General features: G+C 43.0%; 1 protein-coding gene across 2 annotated transcripts in view; it reads right to left on the bottom strand.

Annotated features, from left to right (window-relative positions):
* The window catches only part of LOC147625461 (sodium/hydrogen exchanger 1-like), a 46315-nt gene extending 44048 nt beyond the window's left edge, over positions 1-2267 (bottom strand). For both annotated transcript variants that reach the window (XM_086818797.1, XM_086818798.1), the window contains exons 1-2: positions 1537-2267; positions 1025-1143 (exon numbers count right to left, since the gene is read on the bottom strand). In XM_086818797.1, the coding sequence (XP_086674923.1) occupies positions 1025-1143; positions 1537-1770 (353 nt within the window). In that variant the 5' untranslated portion in view covers positions 1771-2267. The remainder of the gene's footprint in view (positions 1-1024; positions 1144-1536) is intronic.
* Positions 2268-12464: the final 10197 nt, after the last annotated feature.

The raw sequence follows: 12464 nt of genomic DNA, 5'->3' as shown, positions 1-12464 counted from the left end.
AGGCTGTCCCCATTGTAAATCTGACCCCCCCCCCCCTTCCCCCCCCACCCCTCACATGTAGAGAGCGGGTGGAGAGCATTTTCCTATCCCTTGCTAGGAGCACCAAGGCTACCCTTGGACTCCTTTTGTCTTCCTGTTTATTGGCGAAGGCGATGAGCAGCTTCCTGCGAGCACAGGACACAAGCCTCCAAGACCTAACCTCGCCATCCTCTTTCGAGAAGCTTTGAGATGCAGAGTTTGCATATGACACTGCAGCCTACCTACAGCACTTTGCCGAGGCTAAAGAGATAATATGCCTCCCCTTTTGGGACTTAGATCAGCTAGCACAAGTTGTGTGGTTTTTGGGTGGAACCAGCATTCGACGTGGTTTACTAGAGTTTGGGTCATTTGTCCTTGGCAAGCCACGTTGTTGTGACTTCGTATGGTCTGGCAATGATAGCCACGCAACCAGAGCCAAGGTGGCCTAGGAAGTTATTGTCCAGCCCCTCTACAAGGGGAATTTGACATCATTGATCCGACAGTTCACAGCAAAGCTCCAACCACGAGGAGACCGTGGAAGGATTTCCTCCTCGCCTGCACCCCTCACATGGTGGAACATGCACCAGGTGGATCTTCCTGCAAACTTAGCACCTCCTTTGAGGATACGTGGGTTCCTAGATTCGCTTCCGCGTGCCGCCCAACACCCCCCTAATTTGCTTTATTGATACATATAACAGAATGAAAATTATTATGGCATGGGTCAGCTTTTCTTCTATGTTGTATAAAAGAGAGACTAAATATCTCTACAAATGAAAAATGAGATTGATTAATAGATAGTATCCACAGTAACAGAACACCGGGGGCTTGCATAGGGTAAAATACAGCCATGGTGTGATAGTACTTGGCATTCACATTCAGCTGCAGGGAAACCTTACAAACATGCAAAATTTGCATCAGACTTGTTTTACACCACTACATCCACCATCAACTGTTACCGTCCAACAAAGCTAATGAGAGCTGCAATTTTAAAAAGAGAACTTCTTACCCTGCATTGAATATGATGGGCGGCAAAAGATAGATGAAAAAGAGCTCTTCGTCAAACTGTAGGATGTGAGAATTGGTCCCCTTGGTGGAAACCAAGACCACAACTCCAGCACACAACCCCTGTGCAGGATCAAGAGAGTCAAGATCTTGACATCAAATAAAGCATGGCATGTAAAAATGTAGATGGTGCCATCAATGACACATTATATTGATGTTGAACGAGCATTGATGAACGAGCATTGAAAAGACGTGATTCACATAACCCATGCCATTGGATGGCTCATCCAAGTCAATACTCGGGCCATGCATGATGCAAATAAATAGCTAATAACATTGGATCCATAGGCGATTCCCCAGATGGTCTATCATACTGTATCATATGTGGGTTGGCGTTAAAAAAGATGTGGCCACATAGGCCATGCCATAGATTATACAGTAAAAACTAATGATGTGATTTTGCAACGAGCTACATGTGAAGATGTGAATTAATTGCATAGGTGGATGATTACTCACTAAGACTAGGGCGGTGATTGATTCGTTCATCCATCGGTTCTCCTCGAGGAGGTGGCCAATGACCATGCAAGCACAGAGGAGAGTGACCATGAGTGTGATGGCCACCACCAGGGAGTAATCAGTGGTGTCAGAGAGCTTGAAGAACCCCAGCATTGGCGTGGCCAGATTGTTGGTGGAGAGGCGAGGCACGGCAACATGGGAGCCCAGTTGAGCTATGGTAAAATTGGAGCCCATTATGAGGGTAATGCAGAAAGGCAACGTGAGCTCGATCAAACTGCTTGGCAGAAATTCATCTCACTCTTGTAGCCTTCGAGAGAAGGCATGCTGTCAGCACTAAATGGTTGGTCCAAAGAGCATCAGGAATCCAGGGGGTTGACGCGCGAGCGAGAGAAGGAGAGAGAAAGAGAGAGGGGGGAGGGGGGGGGGAGGGAGGGAGGTGAAAACGAATTAACTCGATGCAAGATTCTCACGTAGCGCGCGTCCCTGCCTTGCCAGTATCCACGCGCCACGTCGTATCGCACTGGCAAATGAGGTGGCTTCACGAGAGGCTCCATTGGCGCGCGCACTAACTCGTCAAGTGAGGTGGGTGGCTTCTCCTTGCTTAGGCTAGCTGTCTAGAGGCTCGCTCATGGAATCACGAGAGGCTCCATTGGCACTCGTGGCTTCGGGCTCGCTAGAAGCTCACGAAAGCCTCCTTTCGCGCTCACATCCCTCAACTCAACCTTAGCAAGAAATGTTTCTTTATTGTGAGGAGTCCACAATAACACTTACTTCTTCGAGTTATAATTTTACTCAAATAATAAATTTATGTTGGGTCGGCAAATTGGATTGCTACTCTCATGTACTACCAACAACTGCATTTCCACCCATCTTTTAGTACTTTGTAGATACCTTGAAAGTGATTGACATGGTGGATTACCTTTCTTTGATGGAGCTTAAGGTTTGGTACCCTTCTTAGAATTAGCTTGTGAGGAAGCTATGGTTTTGTGGGTTTGGGTAGCATTGATGATGAGGTTTGGGTTTCTAGAAGAGGGGCTGCCGATGATGTTGTCTATTAAAGCAAAAAAAGGCTTCTCCTCCTCAAATCCTTCAATGTTGTGTAGTGTTAGTCGTCAAGCTGACAAGCTCAAGGGATGCCACTCTCTCTATACATTTATAGTTTTAGTGGGTTTCAATAGCATCAATGATGAGGTTTGGGTTTTTTCGAAAAGGGGTTAATGGTGTTAAGGTCTATTGAAGCAAAAAGAGGCTTCTCCTCCTCAAATCCCTTAATGTTGTGTGGGGTTTTTTCATTGAGCCGATGAGCTCAAGGGATCCCATCTTCTCTTGTGGAGAGCTTCTTGCTTCACTCCTTCTTGCTAGCGGCTCCGTCTGCATGGGTAGTGCCCTCTCCTCACCTCACACACACACTCTCTCACACACAAGCACATTAGCATGGAACACACACTCTCTCTCTCTTTCACAAGCACATTAGCATGGAACACACACACTAGCCTAGATTTAAAAATGATTAGCAAGAGGGATAACAAGATAAAATCTAAATTGTTAAATGGTAGGGTCCTTTTCATTAAGAGAGAATTTGGTATATATACAAGGTCATAAGTGTTCACACTCACTCAAAGTGTGTCCACCACTGTGGAGACCTATGACAGAGGTTGGCGCATTGGTTCTCATAATACATGTGTGAAGGACATTCACCAAGAATCTCTACAAGCTTGTTGCCACACGGTCTTGAAGCACAAATTGCAATAGCAACACTTTGACCATCAAGGGCACCCGTCTATTATTATAATGGTGGTTCTCATAATACATGTGTGAAGCACATTCACTAAGAATCTCTACAAGCTTGTTGCCACACGCTCTTAAAGCATGAATTACAGAAGCAACACTTTGACCATCAAGGGCACCCATCCATTGGTTGATGTGGATACCATAGTCTATCTCCTTATAGCTCATGGTGTTGGTGTGTCCACCTTGTGTAACCAATTTATAGAAGTAATACTTTTTGACTATCAAGGGTGCCCACCGCACCCATCCATTAGTTGTTGTGGGAACCATGGTCTATCTCCCGATAGCTCTTCATGTTAATGTGTCCACATTTGGGTAGTTGGAGCAGTGTTAACAAATGTGGTTAACATACTCCCCGTCTTATCAATCTTGTCTGTGATATAAGAAAATGTAGTACAAGTGGAAATTTGAATAAAGTGTGGCTCGATGGTGGCATTAAGGAGTCGTTGTCAAAAGGACAACCTATTGGTTCAAGTAATCTAGGCAATGGGTCGTACCATGGACTAGGCTTTCACCCACCATGACCTACCCATCCAAAAGAAGGATTTCAATATAGAGGCTATATTGTAAATTCATGTGTACCTTACGTACTTTAATAACCACACGAGAAATTTAGAGGTTGTAGCTTGCAATGATGAGATTGTGGAGACACTTAAGAAAGACGTTGTTCATGAAGACAATTTGTTTCCCTCCCACAAGACGGGTTCTTGTGTTACTGCATTGTTTTTGGATACATGTTCTTGTGATGCCACACCAAAATTGAGGAATCCTTCCTGACTTTTCTACATGTGAGTCCTCGTTTAAGGGAACAAGTAGTTCATCGCCAATCACACAAGAACTGAGCAAATATTAACGCATGAGCATCAACTAAGATTTTCCCTCAAAAGTCCTAAATCGAAGTCCTCAACAATAGCATCAAGCAAATTTATCCACCCATGATGCATTTGTTTTTGTCGGTGCGGCCCTAACGCCTCATATAGCAACTTCTACTACTTAAGGGTTTGGTGAATCAATGGTGGTTGGATGTGTTGATAGTAAGATGGGATTCAATGGTAATATTGATGTCTACAAGTGTTCATATTCCACTACTTGTTCAAGCACATAGTTTAATTCAACCTAGACCTCTTTGACCAACTCTCACACCTTAAGGTGAGATTTTTCCAACTGTGAGTTGTGGTACTCCTTTGTGCCTACTCCTTTTTGTCTTTTGTTACACATGGTTGGTCCATTGGGGCTTATCCTTTGTCAACCCTAGATTTAGGTTTGGGTTCCATAGGATCACATTCACAATGATCAAGATGAAGTGGTTTCTTCATCGATGATGGGACGGTTGACCAGATTGTCACCCTAACTTCATCGATGGATGGTTGACCAGATTGTCGCCCTTGCTTGTATGCTTAGAACAACACTTCTTGCCCTTCTTGGTAGGTTCATGGTTTACATTGGTTTTCCCTTGTTAACTACATCCTCAAAATTTATATCCTTGCTTTCCTTAGGTTTCAAGGGTTTTGGGGTTTGATTCAATTTAGCCTTTATAGCATGCTCCTTCCCCCACTGAGAAGTTGCTTCTTAGGTGTCATTTTTGTTTGCTCCTCTTGCTTGTGCTTGTAAGTCAACCATCCTATACAATTAAGATGTTGAGTTCTAGGTCTTTATTTGGATTTGATAGTGATTCTCAATGAACAGTCTTTATGTAGATGCTTGGATCCACATTCGTTCACAAAGGGAATATGCAATGTTAGCAGAGGCTTTGGAGGGTTCCAATTTGGACACTTCATAATCATGTGTAGTCCACAATAGTGGAAGCACTGTAATGGTAGCTTTGCTAATGGTTCCTTCCCCTTGGTTGGTTTCAATCTTTGTTGATGGGACTTGATTTTTTAGCGTAGTCCAAGTTGGTCTAGGGGGTTGGTTGGCCCACAGACTGTATCATTAAGAGGTTAGCTTTTCTAATGCAGGGAGTGGTGCATAAAGTTCTAAGGGTTTCAGGCCAAGAGGAAGTCGAGGAGGCCCTTGCATATACATACAACATGGAAGAGGACACTATGAGGTACTGTGGTCCCACACCCTTATAGCAATAGCAGTAAGGGTCATCTGGAGTATTGGATTAAGGAGGGAGTCTAAAGAGGTTTGAGGGTTGATTCTGTTGGATGGGGGAGTAGATACTCTGCACACACACACACACACACAGTTGTATCAAGCTTAGAGAGCGAGAGAGATGAGATGTGATAGCTGGAAGTACTCGATAGAATGATTAGAAATGAATGGAGTACAAGATACTTGTAGTCCTAGGGCTAACATGCCCAACACACTAGAGTGTGTTCACATAGGAAAAAAAACCCCTACCAATTTAGGGTAAAAAGTGCACGTGAGTAAGAATGTTAACACCATGACCTCCCGAAGGTGAGAGGCTAACAAACCCCCCTGAAGTGAATGGTGTGAACGTGTAGAGGGTGTAGCAGACTACCTTGGTTGAGGTAATAAGTTTAAAGCTTTGAGGAAAGCTTCAAACTTTTCTCTCAAAAGAGACTTGGTAAACCCATCTACCACATTGACCTGTGTAGGCACATAAGTCAAGGCTATCTCTCCTACATGGAGCCTCTTCTTCCTGACATAATGATAATGCACCTCAATGTGCTTTGTTTGTGCATGAAAAACCGAATTCCATGCGACTGCTAATGCACTCTGGCTGTTAGTGAAAATGGTGGAAGAAGACGGCTATCTAATACCAAGATTTGCCAATAGACGGCAAAGCCATGCACACTCCACAGTAGCTATGAATGTTGCCCTATACTCAGCCTCACAATTAGAAGTGTCCACTATCGATGATTGCTTCTTGCTGAGCCATGAAATGCATGAACTTCCAAGAAGGAAACAATTACCACTGGTTGACACCCTCGTCATAACATCCTATCTAATCACTATCAGTGTAGGCGGTTAGGATGGTGGTCATACGTGAAGTAGGCACAAAAGTTATATCATAGGCAATGCCCTCTCTCTGGGCATAGCTTTTGGCAACTAAATGAGCCTTACCATTTACAATACTTAAAAAAGTAGGTAGTATTGCTTATAAGTTAGCTTTATTAGAAAGCTCTAAAGTTCATCTAGTTTTTCACGTCAGTGGGGAGTGAAAAAGAAGTTAGGTGATGACGATAATCTTGTCAGTCCAAGAGATCCTAGTTGAGCTTATTGAACCCCCATCCTTACCACACGAACAGAAAAAGTCTTGGATTTCCAAGAGAAAAGAACTCGACACTTTGTATGACATGAGTGTTTAGTCAAGTGGAAGGATAGACCAGAAGAAGGTTCTACCTGGGAAAAGGTAAGCACACTCAGAAAGAGGTTCTCAAATTTCATTTTCGAGGACAAAAACTCCTCTTAAGGAGGGAGTAGTGTCATGACATCGGAATTATCGGGAGCCTAGAGAGCTCGACCATCCGGGCAAGGCACGGGGGTTTAGGGGAGCCAAAAGACCAGTTATGGACTCTAGGGTGACGAGGCACTAATAAGAGTGTCCGGGCATGTGTGAAGAGCACTTTTTCTATTAAAAGAGTTTGGGTCTTCATATAGGAACCAGGGATATGCTTTTGGTTATGGTTGGGTGGTGGAGAAGAAGGAGCTCTCAGCACTCTAGTCCTGGGAAAGAAGTTGTGTAGCACAGGCTGCCCTTACATTGTGCCGATAGCATGCTTGCCTGTAGGTAAGTCACATAATTCCCAAGTAGCTTTATTTTCAGTGGGGATGCCAACTCTGAATGCATGGCTGTAACCCAATTGTCATCCTCCAATGCATCAAAATGAGAAAGTGGCTCCTCATTTAATGTGGTAGCAACAAGGGCCGTATTAACAAAACGAGATGCATGTCAAGAGGCAGCACATGTCTGACCTGGCATAAGTGTAGGTAGCTTGTTGTCACACAAGGTGGCATGGAGCCAATGGTAGGGAACTCTATGTAAGTCACCAATGGCTGCATCCTCTTCAATTAATACATCACCCAAGGCATCATGATCAAAGTGTGGTTGATATGGAGAAATAGTGTTAGGTTGCTGAATTTGCTAATTGTCAATAGTAGTAGAGAAGAAGGTTGATTTGGAGCCAAAGGAGGCTTAGTAGATTCAGCACATTACCAAACAATGGCAACAATGTATCAAAGACATGTGGGGCATCAATTCATGGCTGGAGCTGACATGAAAGCATAGGCTGGCATATTCATCAAAGATGACATATCTGGATATAATAATCTTCCTAGTGGAAGGAACATATAGCCGGTATCCCTTGCTTTCATTGCTATACCCCACAAAAATACATTTCAATGCCTTTCCTTCAAGTTTATGTCTATGTTGTGCTAGTATATGCACGTAAGCCAGACATCCAAAAACATGCATATGAGTGACTCCAAGCCTCATAAGTTGTCATGGATTTCAATGTTTTAATTGGATAGCAGTTCAGCACATGATTGCTTCAAGCCAAAATCTAGTTGGCGCACATGATTGCTTCAAGCCAAAATCTAGATGGCAAATCCGTTTTTTTTTCAGCATACATCTTGCCATTTCCATGAGTGTACAATTATGGCGTTCAGCCACACCATTCTGCTATGGTGTATAAGGAGTAGTACACTGATTAGAAATACCACACGTGATTGCATAAAAGCTGTAAACTCATGTCACAAATATTCCCCCTCTCGATCGATACTCCAAGTCCAGAGCTTAGGGCTGCAAGCATTTTCAGCCATAGGGAGTAATTGATGGAAAGCTGAAAATGCATTTGATTTGGCTTTTAGACCATACACCCAATAGAAACAAGTGTAATCATCTCAATGAAAGTCATAAAGTATAGATGTCCTATAAAAGATGGTGCCCTCGTAGGGCCACATAAAGCACTATGCACAAGGTGCACTGGCCGAGTAGCTCATGTTGCCATATATATATATAGGCAGTGATGTGTGTGAACACACTTAGGACCGTCGGGGCACTTTTTCCCTCTTTAGGAGGTTTTTTCCCCCGGCTTGTATATACGCCCATCATTCTAGGGCTAACTTATCTTTGTACATTGACACAATCTAATACATTGTGTGTTGTGTGCATTCTTGCTTCTTCTTCTCCAAGCTTTGTGAGCTTTCCTGTAACCGTAATTCCAACAATTGGTATCAGAGCAGGCATCGGCTCCCAAGGCTACGCCGCCAGCACCCTCCGACTCACGTTCTCCGATTGAGGTGAGCTTTCAAGAGTGCTTGCAGGTCCCTATACTCTGCAAATCAGCTCGTAGGGCTACGCGTTCTCAGAAATCGCATCTGAGGTCGTTTCGGGCTCCGTTTTTGCATTGCAAGTTCTGCATAGGTGTTTTCGTCATTTTCTGCAGAAATTTTGATAGTGCAGTTTTCTGCAAAACAGGCATACGTATTCTATTGTGGATCGTGCTACATAGCACGAGTTGTTCTCTGTTCAATCTTTGCTTCATTTACAAGTAGCTTTTGCATCAGTTTCAGTCAGTGGGACCATGGCTGATAACAGCAATGATGTATTTCGCATGTTGTCTGGTGCTGATGACAAACTGGATGGAGACAGCAACTACCCACTTTGGGCATACATGATGCAGCATGTTTTGGTTACAAAAGGAGTGTGGAACATTGTGCAGGGTATGGATGTACGTCCAGGTTGTGTGGATGTAGGTTCTGTTGAGGATGTTGCAGGTTCTAGCAGCTCTATTATTGCTGCTGTTTTACCCACTGTTGAACAAGCTCGTTGGGATGGTAAAGATGCGCAAGCTCATGCCTTGATTGCACTTTCTGTCAAACGTAATGTCACCCCACATATTCATTCAGCTAAAACAACAAAACAAGCTTGGGATATTCTAGCTGGTTTGTATGCAGGTCGTAAAACGAGGCAAAAATCTCTTACCTGCGTAAAGAGCTAGAATCGAAAATTATGCAGGAAGATGATGACATGAATGTTTTTCTTGCTGAGATTAAAGATCTCAAGGAACAGTTGATTTCTGCAGGTGAGATTATTCCTAATCATTCTCTTGTGCAGACTATTCTTGATGCTTTACCTGAGTCATATCAGACTTTTGCTTCCTGCTTCCACGTGGAGACTTGTTACTGATGAGGACAGACCTAATGTTGTCAAGTATGATACTTTAGTCAACAAGCTCTTGCAAGAAGTGCAGTCCAGGCAAAACAGGGCTAGGCAGCGTGTAGTTGATCAAGCATTTGTTGTTACTGCCCAGCAGAGAAGAAGTGGTAAGGCAGCCCCTTCCACTGTTTCTTCTCCTATTAGTAGGTCTGCAACTTCTTCTCCTTCCACAGGTAGCAACAATAATAGGTCTGAGAAGGCTCTTGATAAACGCAAGAAAAAAATGAGGTGCAACTATTGTAAGGCAACTGATCATGTCATTAAGAATTGCCCTAAGCTAAAGGCTAAAGAGGCAAAGAAGAAAGAGTCAAATGCAGCCACAATAGCAGATGCTTCTACAAATGCAGATTCTGCAAATGTTATGCAGGATACAAAATGGGCGTTTAGCGTGTATTGCCAGTATGACCCATCTGTACATAATGCATGTTTGGTAGTTTTTGTTGACTCTCATGTTTGGTATTTTGACAGTGGTGCTACAAAGCACATTACCTCGCATCGTGATATGTTCACTTGTCTTGAGGCTGTCTCTAATGGGAATACTGTCACATGTGCCAATAATGCTTCTTACCCAGTGAAGAGTGTTGGAAAAATTATGCTTACTGCTGCAAATGGCAGCGCTTTCACACTTTCAGATGCTTTGTATGTGCCAGGGAGGATAAAGAAGAATCTATTGTCTGTCTTTGCACTTGCTAGACTTGGACTTGTAGAGTCAAATTTGTGGATGATAGATGTACTGTTTATGATTTGACTTCTGGTGATACAATTATTGCATCTGGCACCTTGTTTCGTGGGCTATATAGGCTCAATTCTTATGACAAGTGTGTGGAAGATACAGCAAATGCAGTTTCTGATGAAAAGGCAGTTTCATATGCAAAACTATGGCATGCTCGTTTTGGTCATCTAAACTTTGCTAGTTTGCTGCATTTGCAGAAATTTGATATGGTCGCTTCGTTGCCCCCTCTTGAGGCACCATTAAAACATGTTTGTGAAGGCTGTATTTTGGGCAAAATGCAGCGTTCTGCGTTTCCAAAGGATGCTTCTGTGCGGGCCACTTGCAAATTGCAACTTGTACATAGTGATGTATGTGGGCCTATGCAAACTCCGTCATTTGGTAAACACTTGTACTTCGTGACTTTCATTGATGATTACTCAAGGCATGCATGGGTATATCCACTGAAGGCAAAGTCCGAAGTGTTTTTGTGCTTCAAACAGTTTATGCTTATGGTTGAAAATGTATCCAATTGTACTGTGGGCACCCTCCATTCTGATCGAAGGGGGGAGTACATGTCTAAAGAGTTTGATGCATTTCTGGCTAGTCGTGGGATAAAATCCCAATGTACAGTGCTGTATACCCCTCAGCAAAGAGATGGCACGATGTATGGTCAAGAGCCAAGCTTTGCCACATGCATTTTGGCTTGAGCTGTCATGTGTGCTGCATATGTACTCAACAGGTGTCCCACTAAGGCCTTGCAGTCTATTACTCCATATACGAAGCTTGGCATGGCAAGAAGCCTTCTATTGGTCACTTGCGTGTCTTTGGTTGCTTGGCCTATGCTTTAGTGCCTGTGCAATAACGTAAAAAATTGGATGATAAGGCTGTCAAATGCATTTTTGTTGGTTACAGTGCTGAGAGCAAGGGTTACAGATTGTATCATCCGCAATCAAAGCATATCTTGATTAGTCGAGATGTTGTTTTTGTGGAAGATGCTGTGCAGCCTTTGTTATCATGTACCAAAGAGACAGGTGGTGTGAGCTCACAAGATGTATTTGATACATTGTTGCCTTTGTTTACAGGTGGGAATTCAAATATAAGTCCTAATGAGGTAAATATTTAGCCTATGTAGATTTCAAACGACATCATAGATCAGCCTATTTCTAATGTAGATTTACAGGATGTAATTTATGAGGATAGGGCTGAAAATGAGCAGGCTAGAGGTATGCCTAAATGGCTGGTGCAAACCTTGCGTGATAGTAAAATTGATGCACCTATGTCTAGTCGTACTCGTTCAGGTTTTCAGCATGCCTCTTATGCATCAGATTGTTATGCTTTGGCTGTGTCTAGTATGTGTGAAGAGGAGGAATCTCTTTCATTTGATGAGGCACAAAAATCAGAAAATTGGTTGGCTGCAATGCAAAGTGAATATGATGTTATAATGAAGAATGGTACATGGTCTTTGTGTGATTTGCCTATTGGTAAAAAGGCCATTGGATGTAAGTGGGTTTTTAAGTTGAAACGAAAGCCAGATGGCAGTGTTGATCGCTATAAGGCTAGACTTGTTGCAAAGGGTTATGCTCAAGAAAAGGGCATTGATTTTGATGAGACCTTTGCTCCCACTTGTCGTATGACTACCATTCGTAGCATTTGTGCATTGGCAACTCATAATGGTTGGAATGTACATCAGTTGGACATAAAGACTGTGTTCTTGAATGGAGATTTGCATGAGGAGGTGTATGTATCGTAGCCTCGTGGTTTTGTTCAAAGAGGGCAGGAAAACAAAGTGTGCAGGTTGAAAAAGGCTTTATATGGTTTAAAGCAAGCTCCATGAGCTTGGTATGAAAAGATACATGCATATTTGACTGCACATGGTTTTCAGAATAGTCCAACAGAAAGCACTTTGTATGTTAAACATGTGGATGATGTACATCTAATCATTGCTCTCTATGTCGATGACATGCTGCTCACAGGACCAAATGAAAGTCATATTGCTGATTTTAAGGCTGATTTGAATGCCTCTTTTGAGATGTCAGATTTGGGGCATTTGCATCATTATTTGGGTATACAATTAAGGCAGTGTGATGGAGGTATTGCTTTGTGTTAGACAAAGTATATTGAGACATTGTTGCAGAGATTTGGCCTTGAAGACTGCAAGCCTATTGCTACTCAAATGGAGACAGGTTTGAAGTTGAGTCTTCATGATGCTGGAGATCACTTTGATGTCACACTCTATTAGACAACTGTTGGTTGCCTCATTTATGCATGTATTACGAGGCCGGACATTCAGTTTGCAGT

This window comes from Cibotium barometz, chromosome 24 (assembly GCF_041138505.1).
Source record: "Cibotium barometz isolate CiBa-2024 chromosome 24, ASM4113850v1, whole genome shotgun sequence".
NCBI lineage: Eukaryota > Viridiplantae > Streptophyta > Polypodiopsida > Cyatheales > Cibotiaceae > Cibotium > Cibotium barometz.
The sequence above is the reverse complement of the archived record's forward strand: the minus strand, read 5'-3'. Positions and strand labels throughout refer to the sequence as shown.